The sequence below is a fragment of the Mustelus asterias genome, chromosome 14 (genome assembly GCF_964213995.1).
Source record: "Mustelus asterias chromosome 14, sMusAst1.hap1.1, whole genome shotgun sequence".
Classification (NCBI taxonomy): Eukaryota; Metazoa; Chordata; class Chondrichthyes; order Carcharhiniformes; family Triakidae; genus Mustelus; species Mustelus asterias.
Genome location: NC_135814.1, coordinates 98,580,930 through 98,603,473, shown reverse-complemented (window position 1 = coordinate 98,603,473; position 22,544 = coordinate 98,580,930). Strand labels below are relative to the sequence as shown.

General features: G+C 49.9%; 1 protein-coding gene across 1 annotated transcript in view; it reads right to left on the bottom strand.

Annotated features, from left to right (window-relative positions):
* The window catches only part of LOC144503896 (disintegrin and metalloproteinase domain-containing protein 23-like), a 144,614-nt gene that overhangs the window by 34,356 nt on the left and 87,714 nt on the right, over positions 1 to 22,544 (bottom strand). The window contains exons 11-21 of the mRNA XM_078228940.1: positions 22,319 to 22,485; positions 20,482 to 20,566; positions 18,452 to 18,542; positions 17,049 to 17,100; positions 12,231 to 12,330; positions 9,882 to 9,953; positions 7,044 to 7,130; positions 5,346 to 5,426; positions 2,629 to 2,679; positions 2,446 to 2,509; positions 814 to 919 (exon numbers count right to left, since the gene is read on the bottom strand). Coding sequence (XP_078085066.1) covers positions 814 to 919; positions 2,446 to 2,509; positions 2,629 to 2,679; positions 5,346 to 5,426; positions 7,044 to 7,130; positions 9,882 to 9,953; positions 12,231 to 12,330; positions 17,049 to 17,100; positions 18,452 to 18,542; positions 20,482 to 20,566; positions 22,319 to 22,485 — 956 coding nt within the window. The remainder of the gene's footprint in view (positions 1 to 813; positions 920 to 2,445; positions 2,510 to 2,628; positions 2,680 to 5,345; positions 5,427 to 7,043; positions 7,131 to 9,881; positions 9,954 to 12,230; positions 12,331 to 17,048; positions 17,101 to 18,451; positions 18,543 to 20,481; positions 20,567 to 22,318; positions 22,486 to 22,544) is intronic.

Sequence of the window (22,544 nt, the reverse complement as noted above, 5' to 3'; positions counted from 1 at the left end):
TCTTAATTAGTGTTTGCACTATGCTGAATTTAATTGGTTTGTTACAGTAAAGATTTTAAAGAGATAAATCTAGAAAATTGGATTTGTGGGGATTCCTTTCTTTTTGAAAGTTATCCGTCTCTACAGGAATCAGAACAGTGTCTGTCGCCAGGGGCTTATAGCTCGAGGGCGCCACTCCGTATCAAGCCTGACTCACCAGGAGTCTCTCCCACACTTACCGCCAGCCATTGGTGTGTTTGGAAGGATTTGCAGGTTGACACTCAACCCGTTTGGCCACATTATGAATGCAGCTTCCTTGGCCATCAGGTTCTGGGATGGGACTCTGTAATGACTTTAATCAGGCAATTGAGGTGGGCCTGTTAGAATATGAGCTCCCTGATTAAGGGCCAAATTGATGCTTTGTACATACCCAGGCGTGTCAGTTCCTCTGGCACTCCTAGTGTAGACTGCTCACTGAAAGCTCTCTGTATGTTGTTGTCAGACTTGTAAATAAAGAGATTTTGGGTGAAGGGACTTCTGCCTCCGAGGACTGATTAAAGACTCGAATCCAGAGCTTCTGGCTCAGAGGCAGGGACACTAACCCACTGCGCCTCCACCCGACCAAAGCTACCACCGAGTAAAGTTCCACACTGGGGACCTAACCTCATAACAAGGAATCCAATAGGGGACACATTTTTGCTGCTTTTATTCAGCACAGCCACTGGCCAGAGGATAACCTGCAGAGGGGTCCATCATCTCAGAGATGTGCCTCCGAGCAGCCGCTTTGTCTGAACTCAACGAGAGTGAACTCATTGTTAACCAGCTCCTACTTACTGTTTACTGCACTGCAGCCATTTATTACCATCCTTTCCACAGTTCCCTTTCTCTGTACCTTCAGTGTTGAGTTTCTCGTAGCAGAACTTGTCTGAACCCCTTGCCTCTGTGGATGAGAAAAGATGTCAAAAACCGACTCACGCCGTATCGTATCTGTATAGTTAGAGGCTGGAATTTTTGAGACGGGGACACAGGGCAACCTTACCCCTCCCTCCGACCCTTCCCCCCCCACCCCACACACTTCCCCCTTCCCTTCAGTGGGTGACGGGACCCAGGACTGCATTTTACCAGCGGCAGTCAATGAAGAGGCTGCCTCCAAGCCTCCCAACCTATTGGGCAGCTCGGTGGCACAGTGGTTAGCACTGCGGTCTCACAGCACCAGGGATCTGGGTTCAATTCCAACTTCGGGTAACTTACTATCTGTGCGGAGTCTGCACGTTCTCCCCGTGTCTGCGTGGGTTTCCTCCGGGTGTTCCGGTTTCCTCCCACACTCCCAAGGGTGTGCGGGTTAGGTGGACTGGCCATGCTAAATTGCCCCTTAGTGTCAGGGGAATTAGCTGGGTAAAAAATGAGGTTATAGGGATGGGGTCTGGGTGGGATTGTGGTGGGTGCAGACTCGATGGGCCGAATGGCCTCCTTCTGCAATGTAGGATTCTATGATTCCCAGCAAGAGTCCAATCAGGAGGACAGCAGCTCTGCTGGGGTCGCAGCTGGAGGCTGGGTCAATGGCCAGCCACTGTAGCAGGCAGGTTAAGTGGGATCTGGTGGGGGCCCCCAAGCCAGGGCAGGCAGGCGAAGGGAGGTCGGGGCAGGGGCATTTAATCGCTGAGGGCAGTGATGGAAATAGAGCGCCCTGATAGGAGGGACCATCCTCTCTGGGATGCCTCCCGGGTTTACTAGGCCTCTCCTCAAGTGGCAGAGGAGCCCCTGTCACTGGTCAAATATCAGCGGCGACAGGAGGAGGTCCTTAACTCGCTCCGTAAGTGGCTCAATTGGACTCCAGGCAGGTTGGACATTTTGCCACCTTTACCACCACTGGCAAAATGGCATGGCAGCAGGACAAACACGGGCACGACATGTGCCCCGCCATTTTAGCCCACCCTCTGCGGCTCCCGGCAGAAGCGAAGGATTGCTTCTGGGTCAAACAGCGTGCGGAGGGCAGGCGAGGATGAAAGCCATGTTTGAGGAAATCGGGTGTGACAAGTTAGAGATCACGGAATCACCAGACAGAACCCCGTGTCAGGAAGTCCATTCGATTGTGCTTCAGGGATTGAGTGAAAGGGACCTTGTCTATAAACGACATTTGAAGAATCATCCGGTATGGAAAGGAGAAGAGATCCTATTAGCGCCAGATCGGGTTTAGAACATTAACTCAAGGCTACACATCCGTCGAGAGTGCCGTGTAACATAGAAACATGGCCTGGGGTTTTCAGTTGTGTCAAGAAATTAAGAAGGAATATCTTTTTCTGCAGTTTAGAATATTAACTGCCCACTAAATAATGTTTGGTCAATGTTGATTTTAGTTGGTTTATTACAGTAAAAGTCTTAAACATGAAATCTTGTCCGATTCTTTGCATGGGTCACTGCACATCTCATTTTAAAGTCTCTACAGGCAAGACGCGGTTCACTTACTTGAGCCCCAGATCAGTTTGCACTGGTTGTCCCTTGTTTTGCATTCTCCACTGAAGCATCGGCCCTGCAAGGTGAAAAAGGTCAAGGGTCAACTCCGCCTCTGGACCCACTGAGGACAAGGGATAAACCTCATTCCAATAAAACATGCTGGCAGAAGCCTGAATGAACCGACATTGTACCTACCTGGCTAAGGTCACAGGTATATCCATCCTGCTTGTGAAGGTTGGGTGGGCACTGGGGAAGAGAAAGCAGGTAAGAAAGACAATGAAAATTGATTGTGTAGGATACACGGCACAGAAACTGACCATTCAGCCCATCATAAACTGCATTTATGCCTGAGCTATCCACCATCTTTCCTCATCTAAATCAATCAGCCATCTATTCTCATCTCCCTCATGTGCAAGATTAGCTTCCTCTTAAATACATTCATACTAGGGGTGGCACGGTGGCACAGTGGTTAGCACTGCTGCCTCACAGTGCCAGGGTTCCAGGTTCAATTCCACCCTTGAGTGACTGTCTGGGTGGACGTTTCCGGCTGCGCTCACCCCAAGACCGGATAATCCCACCTGAGGTCAATGGATCTTTGCTCCCCACCACCCACTATGATTCTCGTGGCAGGCGGGACGGGAACGCTTCGCTCTCTGTAGGGAACTTGCCCGTCCTTCCCGTGTCAGCGTGGGTTTCCTCCCACAGTCCAAAGATGTGCAGGTTAGGTGGATTGGCCATGCTAAGTTGTCCCTTAGTGTCCAAAGATGTGCAGGTTAAGTGGATTGGCCATGCTAAATTGTCCCCTAATGTCCAAATATGTGCAGGTTAGGTGGATTGGCCATGCTAAATTGTCCCCTAATGTCCAAAGATGTGCAGGTTAGGTGGATTGGCCATGCTAAGTTGTCCCTTAGTGTCCAAAGATGTGCAGGTTAAGTGGATTGGCCATGCTAAATTGTCCCCTAATGTCCAAAGATGTGCAGGTTAGGTGGATTGGCCATGCTAAATTGTCCCCTAATGTCCAAAGATGTGCAGGTTAGGTGGATTGGCCATGCTAAATTGCCCCTTAGTGCCCAAAGATGTGCAGGTTAGGTGGTTTGGCCATGCTAAATTGTCCCTTAGTGTCCAAAGATGTGCAGGTTAAGTGGATTGGCCATGCTAAATTGCCCCTTCGTGTCCAAAGATGTGCAGGTTAAGTGGATTGGCCATGCTAAATTGCCCCTTAGTGTCCAAAGATGTGCAGGTTAAGTGGATTGGCCATGCTAAATTGCCCCTTAATGTCCAAATATGTGCAGGTTCGGTGGATTGGCCATGCTAAATTGCCCCTTAGTGTCCAAAGATGTGAAGGTTCGGTGGATTGTCCATGGTAACTGTGTGGGGTTAAGGGGATAAAGTGGGGGGAAGAGACTAAGATGTTCTTTAAGAGAATTGGTGCAGATCTGATGCACCGGATGGTCTCCTTCTGTAGGCATTGCTGTTCACTTCAACCACTCCCTGTGGTAGTGAGTTCCACATTCTCACCACTCTCTGGGTAAAGAGGTTTTTCTGAATTCCCTATTGGGATTTCTTGGTGACTGTCCACACTGGTGGCCTCTGCTCTTCCCCACAGGAGGAAACAGTCTCTCTGCATTGACCCTAATGCAAGCTTTCCTAATTGTAAATACCTTCTCGGTCCCCTCTCAGCCTCCTTTATTCAAGGGGGAAGTGTCCCAGCCTTTCAATCCTTTCCTGATGTATAGGCCCCCACAATTCTGCGATCGTCATTGTAAATCCTCTCTGCACCCTTCCCAGCGCCTTGATAATCCTTTTCCTAACAATTCAGAAGGACTGATTTGCTGGCCTCCTGAGAAGACACCAGCCAAAGGTTATTCTTTTTAAAAGTTTTTTGGCGTTTTTTTCTGTTTGTCCCAGTGCCACCCCTCACAAACCCCTCCCCCAAACCCCACAAACAGGGCCATCTGTCACTTGTTCTTCAGCTTCGCTTTCACTGAGTACTGACCTCGTTTCTCCTATTAACACACTCTTACCTTGATGTCACTATTGGCACTTCTTTAGTTGTTAATCTTAGAATCTCTATAGTGCAAAAGGAAGCCATTCGGCCCGTCAAACCCGCACCAACAACAATCCCACCCAGGTCTATCCCAGTAACCCCACGTATTTACCCTACTAATCCCCCTAACACTAAGGCCAATCCACCTAAGCTGCACATCTTTGGACACTAAGGGGCAGTTTATCATGGCTAATCCCCCTAACCTGCACATCTTCGGACAATAAGGGACAATTTAGCATGGCCAATTCAGCTAACCTGCACATCTTTTGACACTAAGGGGCAATTTACCATGGCCAATCCGCCTAACCCACACATTTTTGGATACTAACGGGCAATTTAGAATGGCTAATCCACCTAACCTGAACATCTTTGGACGCTAAGGGACAATTTAGTATGGCCAATCCACCAACCTACACATCTTTGGACACTAAGGGACAATTTAGCATGGCCAATCCACCGAACCTGCACATCTTTGGAGTGCCACCATTAATACTCCCTCCATCTTGTGCCCTGACATCTTTGTCAATCTCGTCTGAGCTCCGACCTATTCTGCCCCACCCCCTCTCCAACTGTACAATCCATCACATTTCTATCCCGCTTCGGCTCTGAAGAAGAGTCGTATGGACTTGAAACGTTAACTCTGTTTCTCCCTCCACAGATGCTGCCAGGCCTGCTGAGTTTTTCCAGCATTTCCTGTTTCTATTGCAGGTAGCCTGTGGTGCAAATGACCCCAACATCCCCAATTTGGGATGGGGGCTACAGTCACCCATAAGGGAAGATGTTGGGGGAGGGGAGGCGAGGATGGTCTGCTCCACCATTCTTCCTACGGAATTTTGGGCCCTTTGAGAGAATGGACAATACGTACCTGGCCAGAATCTCCCGTGCAGTACTCCGCAATGTCGCAATCATTCACAGCGTCTCGGCAATCGTACCCTCGCTTTATGAACTGAGTGTAAGAATGCAGAACATCGCTGAGTTACTTACTGACCTTTGAAGAGAATTCCTTTTTGCACAAGTACTTCAGAAAGGTTTATCCCATCGCTGCTTTGTGGGGAACTCCTTCTGCACATTTTATGCATTTCCTACATTTTTTTTATTCATTCGTGGGACATGGGCGTTGCTGGCTGGGCCAACATTCATTGCCCATCCCTAGTTGCCCTCGAGAAGGTGGTGGGGAGCTGCCTTCTTGAATCGCTGCAGTCCACGTGCTGTGGGTTGACCCACGATGCCGCTTGGGAGGGAATTCTGCCTGGCGACTGCGAAGGAACGGCCGATATATTTCCAAGTCAGGATGGTGAGTGGCTTGGAGGGGAACTTGCAGGTGGTGGTGTTCCCTTGTATCTGCTGCCCTTGTCCTTCTAGATGGAAGCGGTCATGGGTTTGGAAGGTGCTGTCTAAGGATCTTTGGTGAATTGCTGCAGTGCATCTTGTAGATAGTACACACTGCTGCTACTGAGCGTCGGTGGTGGAGGGAGTGGATGTTTGTAGAGGTGGTGCCAATCAAGCGGGGCTGCTTTGTCCTGGATGGTATCGAGATTGTTGAGTGTTGCTCAGTCACACAGTCAAAAGCACTCTTTTGATTGTTGAGTACTCTGGGATGTCCTGAGGTCGTGAAAGGTTCTATATGAATGCAACAGCCTTGTATGCGATCTTTCACCACCCGAGTGGACTTGTTTTCAATGTGATGCAGTCCATGTGCTTTGCGTCAACTGGCGGCAATGTTAGGATGCTATGTGAACTGAGTGGGCATTAGCAACTGGATTCTCCAACCGGGTTAGGCAACCCATGCTGTGTGTGTGCATGCGTGCGTGTGTGAGTGCGTGCGTGTGTGAGTGAGTGTGTGCGTGCGTGCGTGTGAGTGCGTGTGTGAGTGAGTGTGTGTGTGTGTGCGTGCGTGTGTGAGTGCATGCGTGTGCGGAATTCGCAAACATCCAGCAGTCATGACTGGACTTGCCCAGAGGAATAGATCCGGCCAGAGACAATGCCTCAGTGTGTTGGAAGAAAGAAAAATAAAACAAAATAAAAAATATCCGGAATTCAGAATCTACTGATGGCCATGAAACCATTCTCGATTGTCGGAAAAACCCATCTGGTTCACTAATGTCTTTTAGGGAAGGAAATCTGCCACCTTTACCTGGTCTGGCCTACATGTGACTCCAGAGCCACAGCAATGTGGTTGACTCTTAACTGCCCTCGAGTAACTAGGGATGGGCAATAAATGCTGGCCCAGCCAGCGACACCCATGTCCCGTGAATGAATGACCTGGTAAGTGGTAGTTATGATATGGGGTTGAGCTGGGTAATCCCGGGCAAATGAATGTTAAACAGAATTGCCGTTTCACCATTCTGCCGCACAGCCCAGTGGCTGACGGCTCGCCTGGTGACTGCTGACATTGAACCCGTCAGATTGTCACTGCTCCCCCCAACCCACCCACCCCTCCTCACCCCCACCATCCACCCCCAGCACCCTGCATTGCTGGGGAAATTGGTGTTAACCCCATGGTGATCATTACACTGGGCACATGCAGAGTTACGGTGGAGCTGGTATTATTGGCACGGGTTACCTGGCATGTGTGATTGCAGCAAGGTCCATCGCTACAATGGGCACCGTTGGCAAGGGAACACTTCTTGCAACAGCTCCCGAAGCATTCCTGGGGGAGGGGGAAAGGGAGAGAAACAAGGATAAGTCATCTGCCATAGTCACACACACAACCCATATCCCAGAAACAGGCCATTCGGCCCCACTGGCCTTTATATTTCCCATGAGTCTCCTCCCACTCTACCTTATTCCTTTCTCGATCACGTACGTATCTAGGTTCCCTTTAAATGCATTTATATTTGCCCCTTGCGACAGCACGTCCCACACTCTCACCTCCCCAAATAAAGAGATTTCTCTGGAATTCCAGATTGAATTCATTGCTGGCTATCTTTATTTATGGGCCCTAGGTTTGGATTTCGCCAAGCACTGTTTGGTTAGCACTGCTGCTTCACAGCGCCAGGGACCCGGGTTCGATTCCCGGCTTGGGTCACTGTCTGTGCGGAGTCTGCACGTTCTCCCCGTTTCTGCGTGGGTTTCCTCCGGGTGCTCCCATAGTCCAAAGATGTGCAGGTTAGGTGGATTGGCCATGCTAAATTGCCCCTTAGTGTCCAAAGATATGCAGGTTAGGTGGATTGGCCATACTAAATTGCCCCTTAGTGTCCAAAGATGTGCAGGTTAGATGGATTGGCCTACTAAATTGCCCCATAGTGTCCAAAGATATGCAGGTTAGGTGGATTGGCCATGCTGAATTGCCCCTTAGTGTCCAAAGATGTGCAAGTTAGATGGATTGGCCATGCTAAATTGTCCCTTAGTGTCCAAAGATGTGCAAGTTAGATGGATTGGCCATGCTAAATTGTCCCTTAGTGTCCAAAGATGTGCAGGTTAGGTGGATTGGCCATGCTAAATTGTCCCTTAGTGTCCAAAGATATGCAGGTTAGATGGATTGGCCGTGCTAAATTGTCCCTTAGTGTCCAAAGATGTGCAGGTTAGATGGATTGGCCGTGCTAAATTGTCCCTTAGTGTCCAAAGATGTGCAAGTTAGATGGATTGGCCATGCTAAATTGTCCCTTAGCGTCCAAAGATGTGCAGGTTAGGTGGATTGGCCATGCTAAATTGTCCCTTAGTGTCCAAAGATGTGCAGGTTAGATGGATTGGCCATGCTAAATTGCCCCTTAGTGTCAGGGGATTCGAAGACTAAATACGTCGGGTTACGGGGATGGGGCCTGGATTTGATTGTTTTCGATGCAGGCTTGATGGGCCAAATGGCCTCCTTCGGCACTGTAAGGTTCTATGAAAAACTGCAAACACCTTTGCGTTGATGCTCTCAAACCCTTTTATAATTTTGAGAAGCCGTATCAGGTCTGATAAATGAGCTGGATTAACCACAGAGAATTCACGCATTTCTTTCTTGTATAAGACGTGGTATGTCTGATCAAGAACCTATGTATCTCTGTCTTAATGGCACTCAATGACTTGGCCTCCACAGCCTTCTGTGGCAAATGGATTGGCCATGCTAAATTGCCCCTTAGTGTCCAAAGATGGTATCATCCCTAATGGCTTCGCCAGGGATCGTGCCATTCTGCTTGGGGCTGTAGTCAACAAACTAAAATTTGCCTCAGTGCCCTGGGGCTAGGGAGAGGCCATCAGCCACGGTTCCCACTCACGATCAGAATCCAGACTGTACAATGAAATGTGTTACAGGAAGGAGCAGATGGCACAGCAGGATGCATCTGGCTTCCATGCCACTCCCAGATGTTTCTGTCACATCAGGCAGTCTGCAGTGTTGACCAAGAGGCTGAAATTCTATTGGCAAAGAAGCAACATCTTCACCCCTCAAACCTGCGGCCTCGCCCACGAAGGAGGACAGTGGAATTAAGGGAATGCCATCACTTTCTCTCCGTGCCACTTACCATCCTGACTTGGAACAATGTCATAATCCCATAAGATATAGGAGCAGAATTAGGCCATTTGGCCCATCGAGTCTGCGCCGCCATTCAATCATAGCTGATATGATTCTCATCCCTATTCTCCTGCCTTCTCCCTGTAACCCTTGATCAAGAACCTATGTATCTCTGTCTTAAAGACACTCAATGACCTGGCCTCCACAGCCTTCTGTGGCAATGAGTTCCACAGATTCACCACCCTCTGGCTGAAGAAATTCCTCCTCATCTCAGTTTTAAAGGAGCGTCCCTTCACCCCGAGGCTGTGCCCTCGAGTTCTAGTCTCTCCCACTCGTGGAAACTTGTAGCACCTGTACTTTCGCTGTCCCTGGGTCAAAATCCCTGGAACTCCCTCTCTAACAGCACTGTGGGTGTACCTACACCACTGCCGCGGTTCATGAAAGCGCTCACCACCACCTTCCCAAGAGCAGTTGGGGAAGGGCAATAGTGATGCCCATGTTCATGAAAGAATAGTTCTTTTTAAAGTAACAACAGGACCTAGACTTTAAGAGGGTCCAGAACCTTCCCAACATGCAACTGAGTGGCAGCAGGCCAAAGGCTAGATGTCAGCGTTCCTGGCCACTGTTAAACTTGTAAGATGTTCTGGATTCCCTGCAGCTAACCTCCTACCTTGGTCGGCCAAGACAAGGCCGAAGGCCTGACTCGCTTCCCTGGCTCCCACTTGTCGAACGGAGGAATATCGCTTCAGGGATCTGACAGAGAATCCTCCGCCGGGTAACTGGCCATGGAAAAGTTGAAAATTAGCCCCACACAGCCCCGCAACTACGGCAACGGCCAACCACTGGGCTGGCGAATTCACTTGCTCCCAATCCAAGGGGCAAAATTTAGCACACGGCAGGCCTCACACAACAAGCGGGAGTGGGCTAAGGGGGGGGGAAGCACTGTTAACACTCGAAACTTACCACTCGCAATCCACAGTCGCATTCTTCCCCGGATTCGACATATCCATTTCCACACTCTGTGGTCTCAAACAACTGTAAAGGGACAGAGAAGGAAGAGAGAATGATTATCACACTAGTTAAAGGTAAGAGACTGGGCCCGTAATTCTTCTAGAATCGTAGAATCCCTACAGTGCAGAAGGAGGCCATTCGGCCCATCAAGTCTGTACCGATTCCCCGACAGAACATCCCACCCAGGCCCAGGCCCATCCCCTGGCCCATCCCCATAACCCCACACACCCGTCCAGCTAATCCCGCTAACCAACACATCTTTGACGCTAAAGGGCAATTTAGCGCGGCCAATCCACCCAAACTGCACATTTTTGGACACTAAGGGGCAATTTAGCATGTCCAATCAACCTAACCTGCACATCTCTGGACTGTGGGAGGAAACTGGAGCACCCAGAGGAAATCCACGCAGGCACAGGGAGAACGTGCAGATTCCACACAGGCAGTGACCCGAGGCCAGAATTGAACCTGGATCCCTGGCGCTGTGAGGCAGCAGTGCTGACCACTGTGCCACCGTGACTTGGGCCTGGATGGGATGTTCTGTCGGGGAGTCGATACAGACTTGATGGGCCAAATGGCCTTCTTCTGCACTGTAGGGATTCTACGATTCTAGAAGAATTACGGGCCCAGTCTTTTACGGGGCAGATCACCTTTGAAGCGGTCTGGAAGGTGGAATGGATTGTCCAGTTCTACAGAACCTCACTCTGTATTTTGTTCTGCCATTTGCCATTGCGTAGAGAGGCGGGGAAGATCTTCCATCTAAATCTTGTGGGGATGAAGGCGTTCATTCCTGCATAAGCACAGAAATTCAGGCTTCCACATCCTCACTAGGCCTCAGCCAAATACTTGCCAGTCTGAGAGCTGAGAATTTGCCAGAAGCAAGGTAACCAATCCCTAGGGCATATCCATCGCTCTGATTTAATCATTACTGCCTCTGTCGGAACTGAAGATTACACTGGGGCTTCTTCCGCCTTTGGCCCAGGAAGAGCCTTGGGGTCCTTTCAGTGGGGCAGCTTCTGCCTGTCCTGCCTGTCATCGCATGGGTTATGACAGGTACCTCTGAGGTGGCCCCACATAAAACAAAACCCCCTGAAAAACGTCAAGAAGAAACAGTTCGAACCAGTATTCTTATTTCCCCTTTATACTCATGTTTACAGTCTACAAGACCAACTCAGAGTTGTATTCCCATTTCCCCTTCTGGAAGAACAAAGAAAAATCAATCTAAAAATAAAATTAGCCGCCGTATTTACAGTTTAGAGGGTAAGTGATAGAAATTCGGTGCAATATAAAATATATTATGTTTTGTGTTTATCCTCCCACAGTCTGAAAGACGTGCTGGTTAGGGTGCATTGGCCATGCTAAATTCTCCCTCAGTGTACCCGAACAGGCGCCGGAGTGTGGAGACTAGGGGATTTTCACAGTAACTTCATTGCAGTGTTAATGTAAGCCTACTTGTGACTAATAAACTTTTGCATTTTTGGCATTGTTTAAAATTTAAGTTTATTTATTAGCGTCACAAGTAGGCTTATATTAACACTGCAATGAAGTTACTGTGAAAATCTCCCAGTCGCCACATTCCGGCACTTGTTTGGGTACACTGAGGGAGAATTTAGCATGGCTAATGCATCTAACCACCACGTCTTTCGGACTGTGGGAGGAAGCTGGAGCACCCGGAGGAAACCCACGCAGGGAGAACGTGCAGACTCCACACAGTAGGTGACCCAAGCCGGGAATCGAACCCTGGTCTCTGGCGCGGTGAGGCAGCAGTGCTAACCACTGTGCCACCCCCCCCCACTGGAATTTTTTTTTGAGGTATTGATGCGCGATATAACTCACGAGGTTAGAGATGCTCGAGGAAATAAAGGCTTTTATTAACTACTACAATAGAGCTACCATATATAATACACGATCCCAGACTGAGGGGTCCCAGACAGAGCAGTGACCTTTATACCTCTCCCAGGAGGCGGAGCCTGACTGGGATGTACCATAATAACTATAATACAGGTAGAACAGCCCAACCCTAACCCCGACAGTAACATGTAGAACAGCCCAACCCTAACCCCAACAGTAACATGTAGAACAACCCAACCCTAACCCCAACAGCAACATATATACAGACTCATAGTACTGGCCAGACCCTGGCTCTGTACTACCTGGTGGGAACCAACGATGGTTCACCACAGGTATCTTGTATCTTGAGTGAACCTGGGTGGTTGAGATTAAGTGAAGTTTTTGATGAGGGCTGGAAACCAATACTGGTGGGATCTCACTGAACTGGGGCCTACTTGAAGAAGAAAGCCTTACCTTTGTTGGTCTGTTGAACAGGCAAGCTCCCCCACCTCTCTGTAGAAATTCCTTGTATTCCATAATACTGCACTTGGAAAATTTGCGAGGGTGGTAGAACCTGCGGATGGGGCCATAGCAACAGTCGGCATGAGAACTCAAACAAAGCCAAGAGGCATCCAACCCAACCCAATGGAACGAAATGGATTGCAAATAAAACCCATCTCGGTTCGATGCCTGATGCAGTTAAAGTACATCTCAACCAATTCAATGTCGCAAAACTCAGCACGTTTGACCTACACAGAAACCAAGACCAACTCAAACTGATCTGAAAATACTGGGCTAGTCAAGACCGAACAGCCCTGACCCTAAAGCTCAGCTCGAAGCAATACAGGAAAAAACTACGCAACCCAACGGAACCCTCTTAAAGTCAAGACTTGAGCAACAGTTAGGCTCAAGGAATTGAACCCGGGCCCCTGGCGCTGTGCTAACCACTGTGCCACCGTGCTGCCCCATCGAGTGGAAGTGAGGCTATACGGAGAGGCTGGATAGACTGGGACTGGAGCATAGAAGGTTGAGGGGTGATCTTATAGAGGCCTACAAAATAATGAGGGGCATAGGTCAGCGAGATGGTCAACATCTTTTCCCAAAGGTAGGGGAGTCTAAAACTAGAGGGCATAGGTTTAAGGTGAGAGGGGAGAAGTGTCCAGAGGGACAATTCTTTCACACAGAGGGTGGTGAGTGTCTGGAACAAGCTGCCAGAGGCAGTAGTTGAGACGGGTACAATTTTGTCTTTTAAAAAGCATTTAGACAGTTACATGGGTAAGATGGGTATAGAGGGATATGGGCCAAATGGGATTAGTTTAGTGGTTTAAAAGAAAGAGGTGGCATGGAGAAGCTGGGCCAAAGGGCCTGTTTCCATGCTGTAAACCTCTATGACTCTATGACTATGAAGAGATCCAGTGGCACAATTCGGAAGAGAGGTAGGGACATTCTCCCAAATGACTGTGTAGATTTTTGGACATGTTTAAATAGATTAGCAATCGAAAGGCTTTGGAGCAGCTTGGTAAACATCGCCTCCTCACTGTTTATTTTCTTCTTCAAGGTCGTAGTCAAGGTGCACTTGGAGCCTCCTCGTGGATTGAGCGCTGGGAAATTAAAAAGACTCAACGAGGCTGAACGAGGTGCTTTGCAATTCCAATGAATGCTCTCTCCGGTCTGTTCCACGAGCAAAGCTGAGAGGTCTCAGCGCCTAAGTGCCTCTGAAGTGCTCCCTCGAGACACATTGGGCTATTTTTGAAATCTAGGCTCCTGCTTAAAAAAAAAGATTATTTCTTCTCGTCCGCCAATGTCCTCGATCCGCCTTCGAGGGCCCTCAGCACAAGCGACCAGGCGGTTTCCCTCTTTCATCTGAAACCATGCTCAAATCAAAGGGTCGCAAAACCAAAACCTCCCTGGCAGCCAGCACTGACACTTTTTCTTGGAGTCGTTCTCAATGGTTTTCAACTCTCTCTCCAGCTCCCCAACCCACCCTCTTCCTGTCACCTCTCCTGAAGTAACAGAGTCTCCCTGGGGGTGTCATTCATAGAATCTCTACAGTGCAGGAGGCCATTCGGCCCATCGAGCCTGCACCGACCACAATCCCACCCAGGCCCCATCACTGTAACGCCAGGTATTTATCCTACTAATCTCCCTGACACTGAGGGGCAATTTAGCATGGCCAATCCCCCCAGGCCTGCACATCTTTGGAGCACCCAGAGGAACATAAGAACTAGGAGCAGGAGTAGGCCATCTGGCCCCTCAAGCCTGTTCCGCCATTTAATAAGATCATGGCTGATCTTTTCGTGGACTCAGCTCCACTTACCCGCCCGCTCACCATAACCCTTAATTCCTTTACTGTTCAAAAATCTATCTAGCCTTGCCTTAAAAACATTCAATGAGGCAGCCTCAACTGCTTCACTGGGCAGGGAATTCCAGAGAATTCCACATTCCACGGGCAACGGAGAATCCATCAATAGGCACCAGCCTGGATAACTAGGCCCCAATGTCCCGGCTCACCCACAGCTCTCCTCTTGATCCCCAAATCCCCAATACCCCCTGCACCCCCCAATTCCCAATGCCCTCGGCAGCCCTGAGTTCTGATCCCCTCGGCATACCAACTCCCTCACCTCGCCCACCACAATCACCAATCCCCTTTGTACCCCCTTCAATCAACACCCCAATTCCAAATCCCTTTCCCCCTTCCCCCACCAATCTACCCCAACTCACTGACCTCCTCCCTGCTCTCTGTACCCCAACGATTCCCAATCAAGTCTGCAGCCCCCGACCCTGAGCTCCTGCCAGACTGGCGGGAAGCAGCTGTTAAGTGGCCTCAATTGGGGGCGGGGGGCTGAGGGTCAGCAGGCCCACCCTAGGCCTTGTCCACCCCATGTACAACTGCAGGTGGGGAGGTTGGGAAGGGGCCAAAGGGCAGCGGGGAATTTCACAGGGGTGGTCCCACTACCTGCAAACCTGGTGATGAGGGGGTGGGGGCGAAGGGGGGACCGGGGGGGGGAGAAATCTCTGCCCAGGAATCCTGAGGTGAGACTAAATCTAATCTTTCCTGCTGCAGATTCTTGCAGCCTGGGTTCAGAGGCCAGATTCACTTTGGCCAATTCAACACAGTCTGTAATGACCCCAACAAAGATCATGAGGTGGGCCTCTTGGAGTATGAGCTCCCTGATTGAGGTAATGATTGTAGATGACCTGATGGTATTATCGCTAGATTATTAATCCAAAAACTCAGTTAATGTTCTGGGGACCCGGGTTCGAATCCCGCCACGGCAGCTGGTGGAATTTGAATTCAATAAAGCATATCTGGTATTAAGAATCTACTGATGACCATGAAACTATCGTCAGGAAAAACCCATCTGGTTCAGTAATGTCCTTTAGGGAAGGAAATCTGCCTCCTTACCTGGCCTGGTCTACAAGTGACTCCAGAGCCACAGCAATGTGGTTGACACTCAAATGCCATTGGGCAACTAGGGATGGGCAATAAACGCTGGCCAGCCAGCGACGCCCATGCCCCACGACTGAATTAAAAAATATATTTATATATTGAGGAGTGTCAGGGCTACGGACACTCCGGATTCTGACTGTGTACCTGAAGCACTCTTAAGGGTGGAGATAAGTTTGTAAATAAAGGGAATCTGGTGAGGGGACGCTGGCCTCTGAGGAGTTATTCACAGTCAAGGCCTCAAATGGTTCTTGGTCAGGTTGGTTCAAACACTACGTTGGACGGTACCTTTTCCCATGGGGCTGGAGGACTTGCTTCTTTTCATTCTCCTGCATTTTATTGATTAACACACAGCTGAGTGGTTCACAGGTGACAATCGCACGGTCGAACAGCACTGGCAACTATTCAGCTCATCGACCGCATTACAGTTTATTTATTAATGTCACAAGTAGGCTGACATTAACACTGCAATGAAGTTACTGTGAAAATCCCCTAGTCGCCACACTCTGACGTCTGTTCGGGTGCACTGAGGGAGAATTTAGCACGGCCGATCCACCTTACCAGCACGTCTTTCAGACTGTGGGTGGAAACCGGAGCACTCGGAGGAAACCCACGCAGACACGGGCAAACTCCACACAGACAGTGACCCAAGCCGGGAATTGAACCTGGTTCCCTGGTGCTGTGAGGCAGCCACTGTGCCACCGTGTTGCCCCGTGGAATTATTTCACTGACAATTGTCACCACTGGACTGGCAATCCAGGGCGATGCTCTGGGGACCCGGGTCCGAATCCCACCATGGCATGGTGACGTTTGAATTCAATACAAATCTGGAATTATGAATGTAATGATGATCACGAAACCATTGCCGATTGTCGGAAAAACCCATCTGGTTCACTAATGTCCTTTAGGGAAGGAAATCTGCCGTCCTTACCTGGTCTGGCCTACATGTGACTCCAGAGCCACAGCAATGTGGTTCACTCTTATCTACTCTCTGAAGTGGCACTGGGCCCAAGAGGGAGGCAATAAATGCTGGCCAAGTAAATGTAGTGTGGCACAGGGGCACAGTGGTTGGCACTGCTGCCTCACAGCGTCAGGGACCCGGGTTCAATTCTGGTCTTGAGTCACTGTCGGTGTGGAGTTTGCACATTCTCCCCGTGTCTGCATGGGTTTCCTCCGGGTGCTCCGGTTTCCTCCCGCATTCCAAAAATGTGCGAGTTAAGTTGATTGGCCATGCTGAATTGCCCCCGAGTGTCAGGAGGATTAGCAGGGCAAATACATATGGTCACGGGGGTAGGGCCTGGGTGGGATTGTGGGATTGTGGTTGGTGCAGACTCGATGGGCCAAATGGTCTCCTTGTGCACTGTAGGGATTCTATGATTCGAAATCAGCAACGCCCACCCACATTCCATGAATGAATTTTTAAAAATGTAGATTAGAATCCTTACAGTGCAGAAGGAGGCCATTCGGCCCATCGAGTCAGCACCAACAACAATCACACCCAGGTCCTATCCCCATAACCTCAAGTATTTACTCTGCTGACACCAAAGGATGGCCAATGCACCTAACCAGCATGCCTTTCAGAATGTGGGAGGAAACTGGAGCACCCGGAGGAAACCCACGCAGACACGGGGAGAATGTGCAAACTCTGCACAGTCACCCGAGGCCGGGATTGAACCCGGGTCCCTGACGCTGTGAGGCAACGGTGCTAACCACTGTGCCACCACATATTCCAATAGAAACAGGCGGGAGAAATCTAAACTGGAGTGTGCTGAGGTTTATCTAAAGCATAAACATTGTCACAGACCGGGGCCTATTTCTGTGATTTAAATTGAGTGCAAACATACCCTGTGTCTTCCATGATACATCCTGCCCATGAGCCTGGACACTCGCATTCCTCTGGAAGAGAAAAGGACACACAGTGTCAGTCTTAATGTTCTGCGTTCAGGCTGCCTTGGCTGACTGCAGTGGTTAAATCGAGTCCCAACAGGGGCTGGCCTGCTGTTGGATTTGGGGAGGTACTGCCATTAAACAGTAGGGCCCAGGCCCCAAGCTGTACTCCCGCCCCTGAACCTCATCCCAACTTTCCAGCGCACCTCACTTCCAGAGGTGTGAACTGGGGCTCGGGCCAGACACAGCAGAGCTTCCTGAGGCATCAGGAATGGCCTAGTGGTGTTAAAAAGATGGCTGACTACCACCTTCTCAGCGGCAACTATGGATAGTCAATGAATACCAGCCTTGCCAAGACATCCCGTGAGCAACTTCAAATATTTCCAGGGCAGTGTCAGTGAGCAGTGAAGCATTCTGCGATGGCCTAGTGGTATTATCGCTAGACTATTAATCCAGAAACTCAGCTAATGTTCCAGGGACCCGGGTTCGAATCCCGCCACAGCAAATGGTGGAATTCAATTGAATTCAATTTTAAAAATCTGGAATTAAGAATCTACTGATGACCATGAAACCTCCCATCCATTGACTCTGTCTACACTTCCCGCTGCCTCGGCAAAGCAGCCAGCATAATCAAGAACCCCACGCATCCCGGACATTCTCTCTTCCATCTTTTTCCGTCGGGAAAAAGGTACAAAGTCTGAGGTCACGTACCAACCGACTCAAGAGCAACTTCTTCCCTGCTGCTGTCAGACTTTTGAATGGACCTATTACATATTAAGTTGGTCTTTCTCTATACCCTAGCTATGACTGTAACACTACATTCTGCACTCTGTCCTTTCCTTCTCCCCTATGTACTCTATGAACGGTATGTATAATGCACAAGGAACAATACTTTTCACTGTGTCCCCATACACGTGAGAATAATAACTCAAATCAAAGTCACGAGCAATGTGAAGTTTGTACGCCCATCAGTGCACCTGCTGTCTCTCTGCCCATCCCCCACTCACATTAACATCCTGGCATTTTGGGATTTAAATGGCCGTCACCAACTGTGGGACGCCTGGCAGCCGAGTTTCCTTACGTTGGTGGTCAGTGGCGAAAGGTCAATGGTTATGGTCATCAAAAGAGGGGTCAAGGTTCATGCCACTGCCCCGCAGACACAAATAAACTGGGGCCAATCAGCTCACATCGCTGAAGCGTCCTTACGGGCTAAGTTATGGATCTCACTGTCAGGAATCTTTCTGGGGCTGGGAGAGAGTAGGGGGTGTGAACAAGTCCCTCCCTCACTAAATGTGACCCGTAATGTTCTCCTCACTTCACCTTTCGGAGCGCATGCCTCGACGAGATGAAAAACACTTACTTTTCCTTTTCGATTCAGACTCCCAGTGGATGCCCAGGTTCTGAGCGAGCCCCTGACCCAGCACCATCGTCATTGACCGCACTTGTCCATACTAGGTTTGAGAGATTAAAATAAAGACCATATGAATAGAAACGTGGAATGTAAGACCATAAGATACAGGAGCACAATTAGGCCATTCGGCCCATCGTGTTGTTCTGCCATTCTCCCACCTTTTCCCTGTAACCTTTGAACCCCTTACCAATCAAGAACCTGTCTATATCTGTCTTAAATACACTCAATGACCTGGCCTACACAGCCTTCTGTGGCAATGAATTCCATAGATTCACCACTCTCTGGCTGAAGAAATTCCTCCTCATAGAAACCCTATAGTGCAGAAAGAGGCCATTCAGCCCATCGAGTCCACACCGACCACAATCCCACCCAGGCCCTATCCCCATAACCCCACACATTTACCCTGCTAATCCCCCTGATGCGAGGGTCATTTTAGCATGGCCAATCAGCCTAACCCGCACATCTTTGGACTGTGGGAGGAGACCGGAGCACCCGGAGGAAACCCACGCAGACATGGGGAGAATGTGCAAACTCCACACAGACAGTGACCCGAGGCTGAAATTGAACCCGGGCCCCTGGCGCTGTGAGGCAGCAGTGCTAACCACTGTGCCACCGTGCCGCCCGTATCTTTAGTATTTATTGGGTGCGTACTATAACATCCCGCCCTGCAATGAATTCAAAGCAGAGGCCATCGGTAAGATGCTGAGTGCAGACTGTGGAAGGGCAGAGTAATTCAGATTTCCGCATTTACCTGCACATATGTGGACTCCAGTACAAGTCTGATTCATCCCATAGTAACAGAGAACACCCACTGTTAATCTCAACGCTAAATCCAGGTGGCCAGTGCAGTTCGGTGGGGAGCTGGGGCACACACTTACAGTGAGAGAGGGAAAGTTGAAAGGAGATGCGAGGGGCAAGTTTTTTTCCACAGAGGGTGGTAGGTGCCTGGAACTCGCTGCCAGGGGTGGTGGTGGAGGCAGGTACGATAGGGGCGTTTAGGGGGCTTTTAGGTTAGCACATAAATATGCAAGGAATAGAGTGTAGCACGGTAGCACAGTGGTTAGCACTGCTGCTTCACAACACCAGGGACCCAGGTTCAATTCCCGGCTTGGGTCTGTGCAGAGTTTGCACGTTCTCCCCGTGTCTGCGTGGGTTTCCTCCGGGTGCTCCGGTTTCCTCCCACAGTCCAAAAGATGTGCTGGTTAGGTGCATTGGCCATGCTAAATTCTCCCTCAGTGTACCCGAACAGGTGCCAGAGTGTGGCGACTAGGGGATTTTCACAGTAACTTCACTGCAGTGTTAATATAAGCCTATTTGTGACACTAATAAAGTTAAATATGGACCAGGGACAGGCAGAAGGGATTTGTTCAATTTGGCATCATCATAGAATCCTACAGTGCAGAAGGAGGCCATTCAGCCCATCAAGTCTGCACCAACCACAATCCTATCCAGGTCCTATCTTGATAACCCCTCATATTTACCCTGCTAATCCCCCTGACAGTAGAGTTAATTTAGCATGGCCTAACCCGCACATCTTTGGAGTGTGGGAGGAAACCGGAGCACCTGGAGGAAACCCACGCAGACACGGGGAGAATGTGCAAACTCCACACAGACAGTGACCCAAGCCGGGAATCAAACCCGGGTCTCTGGCGCTGTGAGGCAGCAGCGCCAACCACTGTGCCACCGTGCCATCATATTCAGCACAATGTCACAGGCCGAAGGGCTTGTTTCTGTGTTGTATTGTTCTACGTTCTATGGGATTCCCTCCCGCGTAGCTTTGATACGGGTTGCGGGATCTTCTTGAGGGCAGACGGGGCCTCAGTTTAATGTCTCATCTAAAAGGCGGCACTTCCAGCGTTGCAGCACTCCCTCGGTACTGCTCTGGTGGGTCAGCTTGGACTATGCCCAACGGTGCCAATCAGAAGTGGATGAACCCGCAAAAAGTGTGTGAACAGGAGGCGTTTGGGGAAAAGTCTTACCTCATTCACCCCAACTCCCCGTGTGAGGGAACAGACACCTCCAAAGAATGCCATGCTGCTCATGCTGCTTTTAAAGGTGGTTCCACTGCACAAAACACAAAGGAGACACAGTTATAGCACCACAGGACTGGAAGCAAAACCCACGCAGAATTGACATGAAAGCAGGATCCCATGCTAATTCCGTCATTCCCACGACGATACGAAAGCGCGCACGTCCCACTTGATCCGAATTGTTCTGTCAAAATGGAAACACACAACCTCCCTAAAAGGCAACTGGCTCGCCTCCTGTAAGTGGATTGGTCACATCCCCGCCTCCTTTCAGATCAGGAATCGGCGGGCCCCAAGGCTGTTTAGATTCCTCTTTCAGATTTTTAAAAAGAAACAAAATTGCATTTACACAGTCCTAGTCCCCCCCACGCCGACACGATAGTCCAGAAAGCCCACCAACGCCTCTACTTTCTCAGGAGGCTGAGGAAATTCAACATGTCCGCCACGACTCACCAACTTTTACAGATGCACCATAGAAAGCATCCTTTCCGGATGTATCACAGCTTGGTATGGCTCCTGCTCTGCCCAAGGCCGCAAGAAACTACAAAGGGTTATGAACAAAGCCCAGTCCATCACACAAACCAGCCTCCCATTCATTGACTCTGTCTACACTTCCTGCTGCCTCGGGAAAGGCAGTCAGCATAATCAAAGACCCCCACGCACCCCGGACATTCTCTCTTCCATCTTCTCCCGTCAGGAAAAAGATACAAAAGTCTGAGGTCACGTACCAACCGACTCAAGAACAGCTTCTTCCCTGCTGCTGTCAGACTTTTGAATGGACCTACCATATATTAAGCTGATCTTTCTCTGCACCCTAGCTGTGACTGCAAGACTACAACACCACGTTCTACACCCTCTCCTTCCCTTCTCCCCTCAGTGCTCTATGAACAGTATGCTTTGTCTGTAGAGCGCGCAAGAAACAATAATTTTCACTGTATCTCAATGCACGGTGGCACAGTGGTTAGCGCTGCTGCCTCACAGCGTCAGGGACCCGGGTTCAATTCCCGGCTTGGGTCACTGTCTGTGTGGAGTCTGCACGCTCTCCCCATGTCTGCGTGGCTTTCTTCAGGGTGCTCCGGTTTCCTCCCACAGTTCGAAAGACGTACTGGTTAGGTGCACTGACCATGCTAAATTCTCCCTCAGTGTACCCAAACAGGCGCCGGAGTGTAGCGACTTGGGGATTTTCACAGTAACTTCATTGCAGTGTTAATGTAAGCCTACTTGTGACATCAATAAAGAAACTCAATATAATGTGACAATAATAAATCAAATCAAGTCAGAAAGACACATGCTCGCAGCCAAATGCACTCACGCGTTGGGCTATTGTCCATTGCAGACAAGAGGAACGCACCCGCACTTTGTGCTTTTTCCTCAGCCCTCCATAGAGTCACACAGCGCAGCAAAGGCCCTTCGGCCCATCGAGCCTGCATTGACAATGACTATCACTAAAGTGGCGCTCACCCCATTATGTAGCACTTGTCCCATATCCTTGAATGTTAATAGGACTTCTGCATCCGCCTAATCCCGACCTGTGTATCCCAAATTCCCTTCAGCCCACCACTGGTGGCCCTGGGTTTTGTAAACTCTGGGATTCGCTCTCTTCCCGCTCTGACTTTGGGACACTCCTAAAAGCGACCGCTCTGACCGAGCTTTTCCACCTCCAGCTCTGAGGTCACCTCCCGCCCCTGGATGCCCAATCGCATCGGGTCAGCGCCCCTCGGAGGTGGGGACGTTTCAGGAGGCCGCGGGCGCTGCGCGAATGCAGGTTGCCCCGCGGTGGCCCACTCACGAGAGCAGCTGGACAGAGTCGGCCTGCTCGCTCACAAACTGCTGCCGGTACTTGGAGAAGCTGCGCAGCGTCTGCATCTGGTCTTGGCCCACGTCGATCCTGTCCTTGTCCGACCACGTCTCCACGGCGACCAGGACCACCCTGGTGTTCAGCTGCTCCATGAAGATCTGCAAGACAGGAGGACAGGACCGGTACAGGAGTGGAACACTGGGTAAACGGACAGTTA